The sequence below is a fragment of the Carettochelys insculpta genome, chromosome 2, assembly GCF_033958435.1.
Source record: "Carettochelys insculpta isolate YL-2023 chromosome 2, ASM3395843v1, whole genome shotgun sequence".
NCBI lineage: Eukaryota > Metazoa > Chordata > Testudines > Carettochelyidae > Carettochelys > Carettochelys insculpta.
The window spans coordinates 176964003-176985536 of NC_134138.1; the positions used below are offsets into that span (position 1 = coordinate 176964003).

The 21534-nt window shown below is 43.4% G+C and overlaps 1 protein-coding gene across 2 annotated transcripts in view; it reads right to left on the minus strand.

Annotated features, from left to right (window-relative positions):
• Positions 1 to 700: 700 nt before the first annotated feature.
• The window catches only part of RAMP3 (receptor activity modifying protein 3), a 94451-nt gene continuing 73617 nt past the window's right edge, over positions 701 to 21534 (minus strand). For both annotated transcript variants that reach the window (XM_074986021.1, XM_074986022.1), the window contains one exon: positions 701 to 2220. In XM_074986021.1, the coding sequence (XP_074842122.1) occupies positions 1965 to 2220 (256 nt within the window). In that variant the 3' untranslated portion in view covers positions 701 to 1964. The remainder of the gene's footprint in view (positions 2221 to 21534) is intronic.

Consider the following 21534-nt stretch of genomic DNA (forward strand, 5'->3'; position numbering starts at 1 on the left):
TTCACACTTTGTACCTACCTCTGTGATGGGATAGTAGCAATTTCTGTTTCATTTTAAATGAAATAATCTAGGATGTAATTTTCAAAAATGCTTGAGTGACTTGGTCATGTTTTTAAAAGTTTTAGCCCTGGGCTACTGGGAAAATGTGAAACAAAATAAATGGAGAAAATCAGATTTCTGGGGAGGCACAATCAAAACACAAACATATTTTCACCATCATGTAGTTTGCAGGCCCAGTCTGGGTTTTGCTCAGTGGCAGTGACATACAAGGCTCCTTAATATCTGTGTCCTTGCCTCTGTGTTAAATATAATGAATGTTTAACACACACAGCTTTTCTTCTCCAAACATTTGACAGATATTCATTTCTTACTAGCATCAAAAGAGGAGAATGACTCGGCATCTATTCCAACATATGTAGGGAGGAAATATAGTGATAGGAATAACTAGTTAGGTCAGATAACTAATCCAATAGGAATCAAAGCTAATGTGTAGTATGTTAAAATACTGAGATCGAATGTGAAAACCAGGGAATATAGCTATTGGTAATTTTCCACATATATTCAATTTTAATACAGGAAACACTTCTGTATTGAGATCCACCTTCTGTGTTCACCCAGATGGACCCACATCCCAAATATTAGATCAAATTCTTAAAGAGGAACATCTCACAAGTACATATAATAGAATATATAGAATTTATAATAGAATTTATTTAAGTGTGTGACATGTTAACTTGTGTACTCATCAGTAAACAATCTTGAGCACTTGTAAAAATGATGTATTTGGTTTGGAGGACACTTCATGTGACCGTCACAATAAAAGTTTACAATAGGAAGTTAAAGCTATTTTATTTAGAGCACATTGTATCTAAATATTTCATTACAGGAGGAAGGTGATGAATATAGAGCTGTTGAATGGAATTTATTTCCATTTCTCTGCTGTCAATTCCAAGTATCATTCAAAATGCCTTGCTGTTAATAACAAGCTGCCATATTCTGTAGGAGATGAAAATGAAGTATTCCAACACTGAAAGGCACCTCAATTGACAAAGCTTGTTTATATATATTATATATATTATTTACAGGGTGTCATTTGCAGAAAAGATTCAGTGTGAAGTGATGAAAATGAGCAAATTGTGAATACACTTGTCAACTTACAAATAATAAAAAAATAAAATGATGGGTGTGGCCTATGATAGTTCCTTTTGCAGTCCTTGGTAAATTCATGGTCAACTCATTTCCTCTCATTTTCCAGCTCTGGAGGAAAAGCCTGCATCCTTCCTGGTGTGTATTCTCAAGCCATCAAGTGCTAAGAAATCATCTTCAAGGGCATTTCAGAAACTGCTTAATCAAGCATGATCTCTTCTTCCACATAATCACTGGCCATCTGAATCGTTCCTTGATTGTGTGGTTTTTATTAGTCACCAAGAAAATGTCCCTCCACAAACTCCACATTAAACTTCTCTGGTGCCAAACTTCAATTCAAGTCACAAGGTTCACAGTTGAAAAACCTCAAGCATCCAGCATAAATATTTCAAAACAGCCCAACTGTAAATGTTACAAATTAATCCCTCACTGTGTATCCAAACACATGCTAGAAAACTAAGGTTATTGATAAGCTTTACCTTATGGTAAGAACTTGACCTCTGCTGCAGTAAGCAGATTCACTTGCCATCATAAGTTTCCCACTCTCCAGGACTGAATAGGAATTCCATTACACATTAGCTGTGGTCATCAGTTTTGAGGGGAAGAAGGGTGTTTTTGCATATGCGACATTGAAAACCTTCAGACTAGAAGCACTGACTTCAGGTAGATGCAAAATACTTCTCTGAAGACATGACAATGTTCTCCACTGGAACCTGATGAATTAGAATGCTGCAGATCTCATATTTCTGATTCTTCCTTTTTTCTTGACCAAGAAAGAAAGAAAGAGGAATGGGATGTGAAAAGCCAGGAGGTGTGTCTTACACTAGAATGTCACTTCTCTTACTGCACCACACCACTAGAGTTATCATGGCAACCATCAGTAATACAGGGATTAAGATCAGAGTTACGAGAATTTCATCTGGTGGATCTTCCCAGTGGACCTTTTCTGATGTACAATTTAAAAAGAATTGCTTATGGATTCCAGTGATGAAGCCTTGTGCGAGTGGGTTTGGCCAATAGCAGCTCGCAGCGTTGGCCTCCCGTTCTGTGCAGAGACTGAAGTTGTTGTAATACCTAGAGAGAAAGAGAAAAGAAAAAGGAAATAAGTTTGAAAAAAATTGTTTCCCGTGCAAGAAAATTAGTCTGCTGACAGTTCGGTTTTTTTAGCCATTTCAGGTGGCTGTAGACAGATCTTCTCCCTCTTCCCTGGTTTTCTCACCAGATCAGAAACCTGCTGGAATTTCCGGAGGCTTTTGTTCTAAAACAGTATATTATTTCAATAACTACAAGCAAAATTTTTTCATTTTCAATAAAGCATTTTGGAGATTGTCTTTTTATAGGATCTTTAAAAAATCTGTTTGTCCTCATAGTGTTTTTCCATTTGATTCATACAGTTTTAGTAGAATTGACATGGTTAATTCTAGATCTGTATGGTTGCACCAACAGTAGAAATCCTTCTGTTGAGAGAAGTAAATTGAATCTCTGGGGCCTTGGCTGTGCTAGCCCCCGCTTTTCGAAAGGGGGATGCTAATGAGCCACTGTCATGAATATGCAGAAACTCATTAGCATAATGGCAGGCGTGCGTGTTTCGAAAGTGCCGTTTTCAAAACGCACACTGCTCATGTAGAGAGGGGACTTTTGAAAGGACCCCCAGACTTCGAAAGTCCCTTCTTCCCATTTGGTTTTTGGGAAGAAGGGGTTTTCAAAGTCCGGGGGTCCTTTCAAAAGACTCCTGTCTACACGAGCAGCGTGTGTTTCGAAAGCAGCACTTTCAAAATGCAAGCGGCCACCATTATGCTAATGAGGTGCTGCATATTCATGGAAGCACCTTATTAGCATCTGCTGAAGCGGCTCATTAGCATCCCCCTTTTGCAAGGCAGGGGCCAGTGTAGCCACGGCCTGGGAGTTCAGCACCTTGGAAAAGCAAGCAGAGTGCAAAACGCCAGAGATGACACAGTGAGTCAGATGCAATGTAGTTGTAGCCACATCGTTCCCAGGATATTAGCGAGACCACACACATCTTGTCACAGTGAGCCAGGGACAGAGTTAAGAATGCACTATTCCTAACTCCTAGTCATCTGGTCAGGCTTTTAGATAGGCTGAGTAAAATCCTAGATCCGTGGGAGGCACCAGCAAAGCTCCCAGTTATTTCAACATGGCCTGTAGTTCACCTTCTCTTTTTAACTCCTGTAGAACTAGAATGCAGTTCCCTTGGAAGAGGAATCAACAATGCCCATGAAAGACAAATGTGGCAACTGCAACAGATGATGAGCAAATTATAAATAATTTTTTGCAGTCTGTTGCTAGGCAGGAGGCTGAGGCCAAGTGCAATCCCAGCATGAGATCATGAACTGCTGAATAACAATTTCAGTCCAGCTGTGCACAGATGCATGTAGCCAGACAAAAACTCCCCACTACAGACCAGCTTTTGCCTCCCCCTAATGTGCCTCAGAGCACACAGGGCACTGAACAGCAGTTAAACAGCACAGCCTTCGATGCCTTCCTAAAGGGGCCCAGATGTGCTGGCTCATCGTGACCCTGAGGAACTGAAAACACAGATAGAGGGCTAGCAGGCTAACCATTAATGAAGGGCCTCAGAGAACTGCCCTTGGCTGGCATTAATGGAGTGATGTGCCCACACAGCCATCCCAGAAGGGAAATCTCCGCCCTTGCAAAAGAATGTCCTGTACTCCCAAAATTGCTTATATTCTGTCTTACAAGTGCAAATTAAGTAAGAATTGCCCTTGTAAAAACCGGCGTCACAAAAGACAGACCAGTACGATCTAACACCATAGATAAGAAAGAGAATACATAACCCACGGGGTATAAAAATGGGCCCAGCAGCACACTGACTCTGAGTGCATCTTCACCAACTACCTGCTGGTCAGGTCAGGTGATTGCCTCCCAAGGTCTGCAACTGTGGACACCCAACCTCATATTCGTCTTTCCGCAGAATTGAGTGACTGATCCTGGCTTGGCTACGTGGGTATCGAGAGACGCAAGGAGGGTAAGATGTACCCACATTAAGGTCTCCTTTTTGTGCGCACAGTTAAAGAAATTTGAGCTCTATAGATAGATGTTGTTGTATTAAGATGTCGTGGTATTGAATTGTAACGTAACCTGTAAACACCTGTACTCTACTAGCATATAAGAATTAAACAATAGCCTTTTGTAACCGCACGCTCATAAACTGTAGCTTAATAAACTTGTAACTAGTTAAGATCCAAGCCTGACTGCTGTTACTCTTTGTCACTCCAACACAGCTGGCACAATAAAAAGAACTTTAACCGTTTGGTCACCACAGCCTGGCCATAGGTGAAAGTGCTAAGAGCCTAGCGTAGAGTCGTGCTGCCTCCACGGGGCAGACTCCTGGGGTGCCCGTCAGCCAAACCTGGCTGCCCACTGCGACGGGACAGTGCGTCCTAGCAGTTAAAGTCTCGGGTGTGGAAGGCTCTTAGTGCTACCACTGGGGCACCCGTCAGCCAATTTTGGCTGCCCGCTGTGACGGAGCTCCCTGCTCTAGCAGTAAAAGACTCAGGTGTTTAGGACCCTGGGACATCCGTCAGCCTGGCCCAGGCTGCCCGCTGCGAAGGAGCCCTGCGCTCTAGCAGTTAAAGACTCGGATGGTAACAAGGGCATAGCTGGTACCTCACCGCACATTACCCGGCCACCGGCTAACAATGCACTAATCAGAGAATGGGCCAATAAAAGTTAAATAAAGCATTTAAAAAAAAAAATCTTAACCAGTCCTATATCAAAGTAATGCCTGGATACACCCTTCAGAGAGATCTGCTACACTCAGTGACACATAGCACTTAATTTCAGTAGTCTTGAGCAAACAGAAAGATGCATACAGTGTTCAAAAGTAACCAAAGTTTGTATTTCTTATTACAGGCTATGCTTGGAGCAAGGAAACAAAAAACCTAACCGAATAATTTGATGGATTGTCGTGATGGAATCCTGAGCCAAGGGGATTTGGAAAGGAATAAAATGATGAGAGATAACAGGAAATTAAGAAGCTGAATTGTCTCTAGACAGCTTATAGAGAGGAGAAGGAATTAGGATGCTGAGTAAAAGTCTATTGTACTTTGCAACATCCCTTTCAATGATGTAGGACTTAGTAAAATTGTTTCAAAGGGATTGAGAGACCACCTGATGCCTTCAGGGAAGGTATACTGACCTATTGTCTGTGAGTCCTGGCTTCCACCCAATATACCAGTACAGTAATTGCCTCTGAATGACACATTTCCTGCAATAGAAAAATAATGTTCCTCGGAACTGATGGTGACTCACTCCTGGGTTGTGTGGTAGCAAAGGTGAACCACTCATCATTAGAGTGAAGGATTGCAGTCCACTATACAAGGACTCCGTTGCCATAGAGGATTAAGGTTGCCAGCCATGCTGTAGTCATGCAGGGGCAAACCACTGCCTGGATAAGGTCTATGGCTAATTTCAGAAAGTCGTGTGCATAGGAGAAAACATAAGACTTGCAAAAAAGCACAGGTCAGTGCCCTTACTCCTTTCCCATCCTATGGGGCTGGCACAGTTTTAGAATGTCTGTCAATAGCTTCTTACACAAACACCAGGTTATCTAACAGCATGTGTAAATCCACACCCAGATGTGCAAGCATATCACCACTAGCATGAGAAAGTGGAGCAGTGTAGATTGTTACAGAAAAGTGGGTTGCAACCCCACCAGGGCCACCATTAGATTCACTAGGGCCCAGGGCTGAAGCAAAAGCCTGAGGGCTTGGGCCTGGTAAAGTAAGGCGTTGGTCCCCACCTCAGCCTACCCAGCCCACTCAGGGGGGTGAGGCTTGGGCTTTAGCCCTCATCCATCCAGGATCATGCGATAATTTTTGTTGTCATAGGGGATCATGGTGCAATGAGCTTGAGAGCCACTGACTAGAGTATAGGTCTCAGATCCTTAAAAATACTGAGGCAATGCTCTACTCAGTGCCCTACTGCAGTGTGGTAGCCCTGAGTTAGGTCCAGGCTGCTTAGACAATGCATGGGGAGAGTTAGGCACACAAGGAAGACATTCTTTGGAGCCAGCCATTTGAGCTGTGAGTCATTGCAGACTGCAGGGACTGAAACAGCAAGGTAAGGGGTAGGGTGCAGAGAAGGGCATGGGTGCCAAAACTTTCAGAGCTTTAAGACTTTCTGTGTAGACAGCATTTAGAAGCTGCAGCTCAGGCTTTAAAGCTTAGAGATGTTGGTGGGCCTGACTACCCAAGTGGCAGTCTGAGCTGCACCTTCAAAGGACTGTCTACACTAGTACAACCCCCTGCTAACCCAAATCTGCCAATCTGAGCCCAATGCCATGTAAACATACTCTAAGTGGCCATCCTAGCGGGCCTGGCTGCGGAACCACATACAGGTGCCTTCCTCTGCTGGGAATCTTCAACCACAAACCCTCTCCTAAAGTTGGGTGCTTAAGCCAGGTCAGCTGCTTAGTTAGCCTATACTCTAGCAGCGAAAACCATGTCTCTTTCTGTCTCCTGTCTACATCTCCATGTTCCCATGTGTCTTCTGGGCAGGAGCTGTGCTTCTCAAAGCCCACATATTGATGGCCTGCATTCTTCCTCCTGCTGGGAAATCAGACGTGTGAGGCTTTGACTTGTCAGAGAGACTCCCACCCCATGGGATCAGGTCCCATTAGCAGGACCCTGCCTAGAATGAGACAACTTTGTGGCTTCCAGAGCTTTGGATCTGAATTGTTTGTTAATATCAGGGCAAGGTCAGCACGTAGGTATTTTTACAAATGACAACAAGTCAACAGGATAAACTCAGGCACCTTGGGGATGCAGGCACCTATGGGATTTGGCAGAAGCTGAGCTGCAGTTTTGAAAATGGCAATGGAAACTTAACAGAGGATTTAGGTGCTTAGGCAGAGGTAGAAAGGTGGCTAACCTCTTTGAAAGGATCTGAGGCCCAAGTCATATCCATTGAACTACTTTCTACATCCTACTAGACAACACAACTTAATAATAACTGGTGCGTGTATATATAGTGAATAGAAATTACTCTATACATCTAAAGTACTATATTCATACCATCGTATTCACCAGGGTGGCCTGCACATTCTGCGGAAAAAAATATTCTTTTTATGAGTTCTGTAGCACTATTTTAGTACTGTTGGCTGATCTGAGCAAACCAGAGCCCCCACAATTTTTTTTTTAATTTGAAGTCTAATAAAGTCCATAGAAATGGAACAAAACAGCTGCCAAGTTCCCCCACATAGTAAGATAAAAATAATTAGGTTTGTTATAGTGTGCTCAAAAGACTGAATCCCTAAAAGCCAATGCACACCCATTCGTGCTATCTTAAGTTAATGTTTTGCAGAATTCTAGTTAACACCTTGTGCCTTAAAATACTAATGTTTTATCTACATTGTAACTTCATTTGCAATACACAGTTTTGAGACCGAAGACAAGGAAAACTCTGAACTGCTTGAGAACTGTGTCTGCGTATAAGCTAAATATTAAATTAAATATTTATGTTGTCATTTACTGCTGAAATAGAGTTCCCATTTAAACAAAAATCTCCATTCCCTCACACTGCAAGTCATCCACTACATACGGTTCCAGTTATTAAAATGTGAGATTTCTGCAAATGAACAGCTAGTTTGCAAGTATTTTTGAGATGGTGGCAAGTGTTAATTAATATTTAAGAAATGTTTAATTCTCATATTTAACTTGTTATTGTCTTTGTTTACATAGTTTCAGACATAAAAAGTTCACAGTCTTTTTCTTCTAGGTTAATTCAGCACAAGCAGGTCTTGGTCCCTGAAATATGATTTCTATAATGAGGACACTAATTACTTATGTCAGTAAGAGTTATAGAATCAAGTCTGTGGTAAACTAATGTGTCAAAACACATTTAGCTGAGATACTACATATTTTGTCACATTTGAAATTATTGCCAACTAATGCTGGGAAACAGCTTTGCACAGGATCAAAATGGCCAAATTCCTCTTTGAAACAGATTGAAAGTCTTCATACATCTGACATATTTGCAAAACAATGATATTCTTTTCAGAGCACAAATATCTTTTCTTTTCCTGCACTTGAAGTTTGCTGGAAAACAAAGACTCACTCAAAGCACAATTGCAATGTGGTTTACTTTTTGAAAGACGTGTGAAAATACAATTTTTCAGTAACTTTTGCCTGTGGAGAAATTTCAGTGAATATTTATACCTGCAGTCTTATATTGCTGTTTCAACTTATTTTCACTGGTGCTGAAATGTGCAGTTGTCCTGATAAATGTTCTCTGCAATATCCATCCAAATAAACAGATGATTAGAATGCGTCATGTACAGTACTGTACGTCAAGCCACATCAGACAAATCCATACATTTATTTGTTGGAACTACTGAACAAACGAGCAGACAAATCCAATAATAAAATTCTGCCACACATGTAGTTAACTAATTGCGGTGTCTTCACATATTTGTAACCATGGACTTACTGTTTTGATACACACCTCAGATACTTTGCAATAAGCTTAAGAAAGTACTTTACCTTAGGTTGTCTAAACTACAGCATAAAGTCTATTTTAAAAAGCGTTAACTCAACTTTACAATGTCACTGTCTTGACTGCAAATACTATTAGGCTGATTTTGGGGAGCGCTAAGGTCAACATTCTTATAATCAACCATCCGAGTCAGCATAACGCCAAATTCAAATGTAAAAGGTCAAAATAATGCTACTGTGGAAACAGCGTTTCTTTAAATCAATTTTATTGGTCTCCAGAGGTGTCCCACAGGTATCCCACAATACCCCAGAGTTGTATGTTCAGGCTGCTTTTATCTCCACTGCTGTCCAGGTGTGCTGGAAGCAGGTAACAGGAAGCCCGGGAATTTGAATTAGGCAACAGGAACCCCAGGAATTTGAATTCATTTTGAATTAATTAATTTTCTTTCTAAACAGCATGGATAGCTCACCTTGGGAGCGCACCTCAAGACATGTGCATTGCATCACATCTATCCATTTCATCACATCTGTCCATTGCATCTCCAGCCATCTAATCTAGCCATCTTGCCATTGAGAGTATTCAGAGCTTTTCTGATCTGAGTTCTCAGGGTTGCAAGAGAGCTCCAGCATGGAGCCATAATGAGCTCCTGGATCTCACTGCTGTTTGGGGAGAGGAGTCAGTGCTGGACAGACTTTGAGTTTACAAACCAAATGCAGACATTTATTAAAAGATTTTGTGGGGGATGACTGCAAGAGGTTACTCCCGGGATGCTCAGCAATGTTGGGTGAAAGTGAAGGAGCTCTGGCAGAGCTATCAAAGTCCAAGAAGCCAATGGGTGAGCTGAGTCTTCTCCCAAGATGTGTCAGTACTATGAACAGCTGGGCACCATGCTTGGGAGGGACTCAATGATGGTCTCCAATCTTAAATGGGATCCTTCAGGAGGCTGTACTCCAGACTCTGGTGGGAGCTGAGAGGATCCGAACCAAGAGGGAGAGCTGGAGATGGAGGCCAACAAAGAGAAAGACAGTGACAGTCATCAGCAAGAGCCTGATGAAGCTGATCCTGCCAGCACAAAGTCACCCTTGACCTCGAGCCAGTACCTACATTGTCATCAAGAGCTGAAGATCCAAAGACCAGCTCTCCTGGTGAATATTTGTTTTAGAATACTACAAGTGGGTTGCATCTAGGTTTAGGTATACGTTTGCTTCTGTGGAGCACATTTTTTTAAACTGCTACAAATGGGTTGCATCTCAGGTGTGATGGCTGCATGCCCCTTAGAACAGCTTGTTAATATTTCTGGGGATGAAATGCTTATCCTTTTTGGAGAGCTCCATGAAGGTCTCAGCCAGGTACTCTTATTTTTCACACAGGGTTTTTGGGGAGACCTGACTTACTGTGGTTTTCACAAGAGCACACTTGCCACGCCAACCAACCAGTGAGTCATCTGGTAACGTGGTGCCACACAGCATTTTGGCAAATTTTCCAGCCTTATGCTCACACAGTATGAGCATATTTTCTTTTTCATTGGCTACGTCTACACGTGAAGCCTACATCGAAATAGCTTATTTCGATGTAGCAAATAACGTCTACACGTCCTCCAGGGCTGGCAACGTCGATGTTCAACTTCGACGTTGCGCGGCACCACATCGAAATAGGCGCTGTGAGGGAACATCTACATGCCAAAGTAGCACACATCGAAATAAGGGTGCCAGGAACAGCTGCAGACAGGGTCACAGGGCGGACTCAACAACAAGCCGCTCCCTTAAAGGGCCCCTCCCAGACACAGTTGCACTAAACAACACAAAATACACAGAGCTGACAACTGGTTGCAGACCCTGTGCCTGCAGCATGGATCCCCAGCTGCTGCAGCAGCAGCCAGAAGCCCTGGGCTAAGGGCTGCTGCCCACGGTGACCATAGAGCCCCACAGGGGCTCGAGAGAGAGCGTCTCTCAACCCCTCAGCTGATGGTCGCCATGGCGGACCCCGCTATTTCGAAGTTGCGGGACGCGCAACGACTACATGGTCCCTACTTCGACGTTGAACGTCGAAGTAGGGCGCTATTCCTATCCCCTCATGGGGTTAGCGACTTCGACGTCTCGCCGCCTAACGTCGAAGTTAACTTCGAAATAGCGCCCGGCGTGTGTAGCCGTGACGGGCGCTATTTCGAAGTTAGTGCTGCTACTTCGAAGTAGCGTGCACGTGTAGACACAGCTATTATCTGTTATTCGTAGGAGGCTGGTGTCTCTTTTGGTAACCTAGAAGGAGCATGAGAATTCAGATTAAAGTTTTTCACACTGCTCCCTGGCCATTTAAATTTCCTGATGCACCACATGTCTGGTGGGCTCTTCATCTCCCCCTTCCAAGCGGCTGGCAGGCTCTCCTGGCCTTCTGCCCCCACCACCACATTACATAAGAACATAAGAATGGCCATACTGGGTCAGACCAAAGGTCCATCCAGCCCAGCATCCCATCTGCGGACGGTGGCCAATGCCAGGTGCCCCAGAGAAGGAGAACAGAAGACAATGATCAAGTGATTTATCTCCTGCCATCCATCTCCTGCCCTTGTTCTGAAGGCTAGGGCACCATACTTTATCCCTGGCTAATAGCCATTTATGGACCTAACCTGCAAAAATTTATCAAGCTCTTTTTTAAACCCTAATAAGCTGCGTCTACACATGCACGCTACTTCGAAGTAGCGGCACCAACTTCGATGTTAGGCGGCGAGACGTCGAAGTCGCTAACCTCATGAGGAGATAGGAATAGCGCCCTACTTCGACGTTCAACGTCGAAGTAGGGACCGTGTAGACGATCCGCGTCCCGCAACGTCGAAATTGCTGGGTCCTCCATGGCGGCCATCAGCTGGGGGGTTGAGAGATGCTCTCTCTCCAGCCCCTGCGGGGCTCTATGGTCACCGTGGGCAGCAGCCCTTAGCCCAGGGCTTCTGGCTGCTTCTGCGGCAGCTGGGGATTTATGCTGCAGGCACAGGGTCTGCAACCAGTTGTCAGCTCTGTGTATCTTGTGTTGTTTAGTGCAACTGTGTCTGGGAGGGGCCCTTTAAGGGAGCGGCTTGCTGTTGAGTCCGCCCTGTGACCCTGTCTGCAGCTGTGCCTGGCATCCCTATTTCGATGTGTGCTACTTTGACGTGTAGACGTTTCCTCGCTGCGCCTATTTCGATGTTGGGCTGAGCAACGTCGAAGTTGAACATCGACGTTGCCGGCCCTGGAGGACGTGTAGACGTTATTCATCGAAATAGCCTATTTCGATGTTGGCTGCACGTGTAGACATAGCCATAGAGTCCTGGCCTTCACAGCCTCCTCAGGCAAGGAGTTCCACAGGTTGACTGTGCGCTGTGTGAAGAAAAATTTCCTTTTATTGGTTTTGAACCTACTACCCATCAATTTCATTTGGTGTCCCCTAGTTCTTGTATTATGGGAAAAGGTAAATAATTTTTCTATATTCACTTTCTCCACACCATTCATGATTTTATATACCTCTATCATATCACCCCTCAATTGCCTCTTTTCCAAACTGAAAAGTCCCAGTCTCTCTAGCCTCTCCCCATATGGGACCCGTTCCAAGCCCCTAATCATCTTAGTTACCCTTTTCTGAACCTTTTCTAATGCCAATATATCTTTTTTGAGGTGAGGAGACCACATCTGCACACAGTACTCAAGATGTGGGCGTACCATAGTTTTATATAGGGGAAGTATGATATCTTTTGTCTTATTATTGATCCCTTTTTTAATAATTCCTAATATCCTATTTGCCTTATTAACTGCCACTGCACACTGCGTGGATGTCTTCAGAGAACTATCCACTATAACTCCAAGATCCGTTTCCTGATCTGTCGTAGCTAAATTTGACCCCATCATGTAGTACGTGTAATCTGGGTTATTTTTTCCAACATGCATTACCTTACACTTACCCACATTAAATTTCATTTGCCATTTTGCTGCCCAATCACTCAGTTTGCTGAGATCTTTTTGTAGTTCTTCACAATCCCTTTTGGTTTTGACTGTCCTGAACAACTTGGTGTCATCTGCAAACTTTGCCACCTCACTGCTTACCTCATTTTCTAGATCATTGATGAACAAGTTGAACAGGATCGGTCCCAGGACTGACCCCTGGGGAACACCACTAGTTACCCTCCTCCATTGTGAAAATTTACCATTTATTCCCACCCTTTGTTTTCTGTCTTTTAACCAATTCCCAATCCATGAAAGGATCTTTCCTCCTATCCCATGACCACCTAATTTACATAAAAGCCTTTGGTGTGGGACCGTGTCAAAGGCTTTCTGGAAATCTAGGTATATTATGTCCACTGGGTGCCCCTTGTCCAAATGTTTATTAACCCCTTCAAAGAATTCTAATAGATTAGTTAGACACGACTTCCCGCTGCAGAAACTATGCTGACTTTTGCCCAACAATTCGTGCTCTCCTACGTGCTTTGCAATTTTATTCTTTACTAGTGTTTCTACTAATTTGCCTGGTACTGATGTTAAACTTATCAGTCTATAATTGCCAGGGTCTCCTCTAGAGCCTTTTTTAAATATTGGCGTTATATTGGCTGTCTTCCAGTCATTTGGTACCAAAGTGGATTTAAAGGATAGGTTACAAACCACTGTTAATAATGCCGCAATTTCACATTTGAGTTCTTTCAGAACCCTTGGGTGAATACCTTCTGGTCCTGGAGACTTGTTACTATTCAGCTTATCAATTAACTCCAAAACCTCCTCTAATGTCACTTCATTGGTGGCTTGATGAGGAGCAGCTATTTTAAATAGACTTTTCCCTGCACAGGATTAATGAGGAGCTATCAAGAAAGGTTTTATCTGCACTTTATTGTTAACAGGCTCACACAGCTGATGGAATCAAACCCTCCCCCTGCCATGTGGCTGCTGGGCTCTGTGGACCCTGCTCCCAGACACTGGCATGTCCAGCATGTTCTTTCTCTGCCTTAAATGGCTTTTCCCCTGCACAGGACTGATGAGGGGCTGCCAAGAAAGATTTTTTCCATGCTCTTTAGTTAACAGGTTCACCCCCACTTAGCCCACCATGTATCTGGCAGAAATGAATCCTCCCCCCCACCATACACTTTACAATTTAGACTTTAGACAGCTTTAGTTTCAGGTCCCACCCACCACTTTCTGAAGCCATCATCAAGATCTTGCCATGTCCACAATGAAATGATCTGGAATAGTAATAGCTTCTGCTCTGCAGGGGTTGATTCATTATCATGCTTAAGAAGGCACAAGTGGCCTTGGAAAACAAAGTTGCAGTGATTGCCAAACAGAGACCCTTTCATTCTATGGGTAAATGTTCTGTGTCAATTGCATCTAAATTTTGGTAGTCACTTTCTTCAGCAGGCAGCTTCCATGGGAGCGACGAGGTTGCAACAATGAGGAGAAGCAAAAGATCAAAACAGGGACCTTATCCTGCAGCAGCTGGAGAAGGCTGTTAGCCACTGCTAATCAAAAGCTGAGAGTGTAGTGGTGCCACACAATTCTTCAGTCTCACGAAAGCTCCAGTGCAGGAATGAGAACTCAGAAGACCTTCTGATGGCTGTCAGGGAGCAAACTGCAATCCTGCATGACATACTGGACCTGCAGCAGGGCACCCCACACAGAACTCCTTATGCAAACTCAACACCCTCAACATCCTTCGCGTAGGATGACACCTCCCCCTCCAGCTCATTGTGGTCCCTGAACATGGGAGGAAGGCAAGGAGAGTCTCCTGCCCCACTTCCATGACCTTTTCCCACTGCAGAAGACACTCTCGACATCCCTTCTTTCTCCTGCACCTTAATGCCCTCCCAGCAATAAAAATATGCTTTTTTGTGAAAAGTACAGTGTCATTTACTGGTTCACATGGGGTGGGGTGTGCACATGATCTTGAGGGAAGGAGCAGTATCACAATAGTTAAATGCAGCAGTATCACGTGGCTGTCTGCTCACTCATAAAGCTACTCTTCAAAGTCTTCCTGATTGCCGTTGCTTCTGCATGTGCATTGGTGAATGCCCTTGTGTCTGGCTGAGCATAAGGTCTGCTCATGTCATCTACCTCTACAACACAGGCTGGCATGAAAGTCTCCCCCCCACCCCTTGATTTGCAAATATTATGAAGAATGCAGCATGCTGCAACCATGGTGGGGACGTTGGCTTCAGAAAGGTCCAAGTGGGTCAAAAGGCACTTGAATCTGGCTTTCAAATGTGCTTCCAAAGGCACATTCCACTGCCATTCTGCACTCTCGGTTTGTAGCTAAAGCATTCCTGACTGCAGTCCAAGGTGCCTGTTTATGGCATCAAGAGGCATGGGAGCAGAGGGTAAGCAGGATTGCCCACTATCACTGTGGGCATCTCCATGTCACCAATCTTGACTTTCTGGTCTGAGAAGAAAGTCCCACCCAGGAGCTTTCTGTACATACCTGAATTCCTAAAGATGCACTCATTGTGCACCTTTCCTGATCATTCCACACTGATGTCAGTGAAACAGCCTTTGTGATCCACCACTGCCTGCAACACTATGGGGAAGTAACCCTTGCGGTTTATGTATTCTGACACCCGGCTCTCTGGGGCTATGATGGGAGTGTGCATTCCATTTATTACCCCATTGCAGCTAGGAAACCCCATGGCAGCAAAGCTGTCAAATGTGTGCTGGACATCTCCCAGGGTCACAGTCTTCTGTATTAGATGATAACAGATTGCATCAGCTACCTGTATCACTGTGGCTCCCCCTGTAGATCTGCCCACCTCACATTGACTTGCCACTGACCAGTAGCTGTCGGGCATTGCAAACTCCCACAGAGTGATTGCCACTCATCTGCGAGCTCTCACAGCAGGTCTCATTCTGGTATCACTGTGCTTCAGGCTGGGGGACAGCAAATCACAAAGTTCCATGATGTGGAACATGCATGTGGCCTGTGCATGCAGAAATTCTGTATACACTGCTGGTCATCCCAGACTACCAAAATGATGTGGTCCCACTAGTGTGTGCTGGTTGCACATCTCTAGAAATGGTGCTCCACTGAAAGCAATGCATCCAAGGCAACCAGCAGCTCTAAATTCCTGGTCTCCACTTCTTCAATTTTATCAGCTGATTCATCCTCTTCCTCCAAATCCATCTCATCTTCCGCTGCCTTTGTCAGAATACCCTCCACGACACTTCAGGGAACGGCTGTAAACGGACAGTGTAACTGCTAGAAGCAGCCGAGGATCCATGCTAGCGCCATGCAGCGGTGTGAGCCAGGAGTAGTCTTTGGATAACAGACATAAAAAACGGTGCCATGTCAATTGGGTCAGCTGTTTCTTTTCCAGCAGGGGTAGGGGTGGGAGCTTTGCATTCTGGGATGATGACAGACACCAACAAGCACTTGTGGTGACTTTTTCCCCCATAAGCTACTAGCGCAAAAACCTAGAATGCTACAGGGCAACAGGCACTGTGTGATAGGTACCTACAACCCATTGCTCGTGCAGTTGAATGTAGATAAGACAATGGAGACATGGTCAGTCAACTTACACAACATTTGTGGACACTCAACTTTGCTTTTATAAAATCTAGCATTAAAAATTTGACTTCATTAATTTTGCCTATTTTGTAGAGTAGCCATTGCCTTAATTGGATAAGATATTTTAAAATCTTTCATCACAATGCTACAGTCTACCCTTCTACTGTTAGCTTAATCGTTATATTATGCCTTAAGATCCTCAGGGGATCTTTAAATTGAGGTGCTGAAAATAGAGCATAAGGTACATAAACAATAAGCTTATTGATCATATTTCCATTTGGGTCTTCACCCAAAATCCTAGCTCAGCATTCTTGGGATTTAATCTAAATTTTGCAATGGAGTCTCTGGAAACAATCTTCCTCTGTTGTTCTGAAGTGTCTCATGCAGCACTTTTAAATTAATAGAGAAAGAAAGTCCCTTCTTTATACTCCTCAGGATGACTGAGCCTCCTTATTGAGCTAACCTTTAGCTCATATCATAGTAATACTGTAGTCTTGGAGATCCAGTCCTGCGCCACACTAAGCATTAAATCCCAACCCAATGCAAATAAAATAAGCTATAATCACCCCAGGCGTGGCTACCTGCCCCCATTAAAAACAGCAGCGTAGAATTTGAGTTCCAATACTGACCGCTCTGGACAAATATTCTTAATTAGTCCAAATACTTCATCCCTCTCAGCTAACAGCATCTGTTACTCAGCAACGTCTGTTTCCACCCTAGAAATGCAGCTCCTACCAGGCATGTCATCCCTACATAGTCATGTAACTACAAATGGATTTTAGATCAGTTGACATGATATATTCTATATATATATGTATGTATGTATCTGTTGTAACTCTATTTGCTTCAGTGGAATTACATCTGGAATGAATTTGTCCAATAGTGTAACTTTTCACTTAGCACCAGGGGAGAAATTAATTAAATCAAGAAACAGAAAAATGGAACAAATATCTATAAGAATGCTGTCAATTTGCCTTCAAAAAAAAGTTTGAGATTGTCAGAAGAAAATAGCTCATCTGTGTCAGGCCATGAACCCAATAATAAAAATTGCTAAACCAGTTTGAAAAAAGTTACCGCATCCCTTCAAAACAATATTCCAATAAAAGTATTGATTTTTATTCTTTCATTATTGCATGTCCCTTCACCGGGCATCTCTGCCAGAACTAGAACCAGAATTCTGAGATAAAAATAAGTATAAATATCATACCACGAGAAAGGCTAGTCTCACATTATTTCTACTGTCGTGGAAGCAGGAAGGCCAAAAATAAATGAATAAATAAATACTTCTTGTGTGATTTCCAGCCAATTTTTGCAGAATTAAAGGGTGTGAATAATTTGGCTAAATTTTAAATTAAGGATCCACATGATCTCCCCAAGTTTCCCCATCACTATATAGGGGAAGTTCAATATTCTGTTTAACATTTCCACAGTCATATGTGAAAAAGCAGACACTACAAAGAGGTGGAATGCGTCTCTGCCTCTTTCATATGAGCATTTACCTAAGTGAACTTGTGACTGTATGTCCCCCTCCTGTACTTGAACACCACCAAAGATAAAGTGATTTCCTTTGGCCGAATGCGTGACTTCATACACAATCCCGAGCACCTGGATAAACTTGGGCAATTCATGGCCCTGTCTGTACCAGTTTCTCCATCTCTAAAACAAGGATAATAATCCTGACCTCTTTTCAAAGGCACTTTGAGCTCTGAAGTTTGAAAGAGCTATATACGAGCATGATATTAGACTGCACTTCCCTGATTAAATCATATTGTCTGGTTTGTATTTTGGACAAGAATACAGCAAGAAGAAAACAGAACTCCATAAAACATAGTGAAGGAAATTATCATGAAATCAGCAAACATCCTCGGGGCTGAAAACACTAAATACATTTTTGAGATATTTTCAGAACTTTGAGTTGAGGCTGATCTGAACAGGCTGATAGGAAATGAAAAGTGGATGCATAAACCTACTTGAGAATCCTAACATACAAGATTTAGTACCAAATTGTAGTTCAATGCCTAAAGATAAAGGGGAATATGTAAATATGAAAAGAAGCTGTTCATTTATGCAAAATCTTTGATATGGAGTGCTCAATATCTATTGAACAGGAGTACCTACATTTAGCAAAGGGTAGAATCAAGAAGAAAAATGCTTGACACTTAGTTAAGTATCATGATATAAAAGAGCAAAAACATAATGGTGGAGGGACTGCATTAAAACAGAAGTATTTAGGAGCTGATGGCTTTTGCATTCAAACCTGCCTGAGCCATATCCTGGTGATTACCTCTGTTGAACACCACCAGCTATCTAGGGATCATGTGTTCAGATTTGGATGAGGTCAGAGGAGACTAGGGCCAGTAGTATGTCATGTGGACATGGAGCTGCGGGGGGGAGGGTCCACTGGTTTCATGATTTATCAGATTTTTGACCAAACAAAAAAACCCAAAATCACAGTATCCAAGTCTCACTTCCTTACACACTGGTATAAATCAAAAGCAAATAATCTGGAAGTAAAAACTATCACAACCGTGTAGACAGATGTAAGCCCCAGACCTGGAAAGGCTTAAACATGTGTATTGCTATGCACAGAGTCCCCAGAGAGTTCTCTCTGCCAATAGATTGGAGCTAGCAGTGTGAACTGGTAAATTATCTGAAAAGAAGTCAGTAGGTCATGACAAAAGAAAAGTATCACAGGCTGTATTACTCTAAACAAAACATTCTTTTTGTCCAATAAAAACATTTCAAAGCCATTTAGTATTGTAGATCATGATGGCATATCTTGTTTTGATAGATCAAGTTTCACATACCTAAGTTCAGCTTTTCATAAGTCTTTGGGAATCCCACACAAAAGCGGGATTCCTGATGTCACTAAAGTTACTCGGATCTTTCAGTAATTGTAGGCTTGGGGCCCTGCCATGACAAAGGGAGAGTATAATCTATCCATACAGAAGATTATTTGGCTTCTGAGACATATTCACAAAGATGCTGCCTTTGCAGACATTGAGGCAGAGAAACAGCATGTATTGGAAGAATTGCAATAACCCCATACATAGCAAAATCGATGGAGCCGAGAGCTTATTTTTGGGTACAAAGTTGAATTCCGTGATGCTGCTAGGTTAAGCCTGAAATTAATGGTGTTTATGAAAAGAGTGGTGGTTTTAAGTGGTTTAAACTCTCAGTTAGTCTATTAAAGGCTATGGCCAGTTTATTGAAGGAAATGATATGCTGAGTTAAATGATACAGCTCATAGCTTCATTTTCTTTATAATAAAATTCATTAAAGTTGCCTTTTTCTCCCCTGAAAAACTCTTCCCCTCTATTTCATAGTCTCAGGCTATGTCTACACTAGACATAGGAGTCCACTGCCAATATGCAAGCTTTAGCTACTCCACTTCTGTGTCTCTCCACATGGCAGAAGATCGATGGAAAGGTTTCTCCCTTCAACCTTCCTTATTCCTCCCCTCTCACAAGGAGTGCAGGGGCAGACATTGACTCCTGAGAGAGTGTCATTTTGCACATTTTGCAGGGTCGATCTTCCACTGCAGTGTGGCTGTAGCCTCAGAGGGGCAGCCATGTTAGTCTGTAGTTTCACAAAAAACAAGCAGTCCCGCAGCACTGTAAAGACTAACAAATTTATTTATTAGGTAATGAACTTTTGTGGGTAAGAACAAATTGTGAAAATCTGAAGAAGTAGGTCTTACCCACAAAAGCTCAATACTTAATAAATAAATGTGTTAGTCTTTAAGGTGCTCTCTTTCATATTACTTATCCTGACAGATTGCGATCCTCAGTCATTACACTCAGGTATTGTAGCCAGACAGAACCACCCCCTTTTCTCTACTCCATCTTGTCTCTCCTGGGTGCTTCGGAGTATCAAAGGGTTAAAAAAACAGTTCAGCCCTGGAATGCCCGAGAGCACAGATGTGCTTATGTCAGCCACAGTCTTGAAGCTCTGGAGCAAGAGACAATGGGCTAATAAACAGCCGGGCCTCGGACTGCCTTTGGCTAATTACCATCAGTTGATTCGCCTACACAAACGTCCCAGACGGAGGAAAAATCTCCGGCCCATAAAGAAAGAATGCCCTAAAATTATCTCCACACCGCAGGTGTGAACCAGCGTTGTTAGAACCAGTGTCTCGAGATGAGTTAATTCAATCAGCACCCTTTTAGATAAGGAAGAAGCATACATGACCCAATGGGTATAAAGTAAGGGTCCGACAGCCCCTCTAATTGAGCTCCAATTACCTCTACCTGCCAGTCAGGAGGGTCGTTGCCTCCCGAGGTCCTCGTTATTTATTGCTTCTTCCCGAAGGATTGAGTGAAACGCTGGCCATGCCACATTGGTAATGCAGGGGTGAGAATAAGACCTGTGAAGTGTATTGCGTTCCTTTTGTTTTCTTTGTGCACATTCAATAATAGATCTATGAATTGTTACATGCTAGCTATAGACAACTAAGAACAAAGTGTAAACCTTGTAATCTTTGTAACAAAGTATAAATCTTGTAAGTTTGCAACAAAGTATATAGCTTGTAATCTTGTAACCATAAGAGTTAACTCTCCTTAGTCAATAAATAAGTAACTGGTTAAGCTGTAACCTGATTCTCCCTGTTACTGTGCACGCCGAACACAAAACAAAGAACCCAGATGCTTTTCAGCTGCAGTTAGCCTGGTCATTGGTAAGAGATCACTGAGAACTGAGCGCTGAGTCTTGCCGCCTCCACGGGACAGACTCTCTGGGGCACCCGTCAGCCACCCCGGCTGCCCGCTGTGAAGGGACTTTCTCTTCCTAGCAGTTAAAGACTCAGGTGTGGGAAGCTCTCAGTGCAACCGTTGGGGCACCTGTCAGCCTGTCCTGGCTGCCCACCGTGAAGGGACTTTTCCTGTCCTAGCAGTTAAAGACTTGGGCATTAGGACCTTGGGGCATCCGTCAGCCTGCCCAGGCTGCCCGCTGCGAAGGGGCTGTCTGTCCTAGCAGTTCAAGACTCAGATGAAAATAAGGGCATAGGTGGGATCTTACCTGACCATTGGCTAACAGGTATATGGTATATAGATCAGTGTGAAATGAGTTGTTTGTCTTAAGTCCCTACAGCAGTATATGAATGTGGGGGTGCTGGAATAATTTTTTTAGTGGGAGTGGGACCAAGCCCCTCTCCAGTCCCTCACTAATTAGTGCTCTTGTTGGCAGTTGTAATAGAGAACACAAGACGTGGAACGGAAGACTAACCTGCCCTCTCCCGCAAGATATGGCAGAAGAAGCTCATTGCTTAAGCAGCATGGGGGCTTATACTACAGGTAACCATTCATCAGTGGCACTGAGAGACACTGCTGGCCCAGAGGAGTGGGGGCCCAGCTCTACAACCCCAAAGGGGTGAGGCCAAGGGCAGAAGGGGGGGCTTGGGGCAGTGACCCC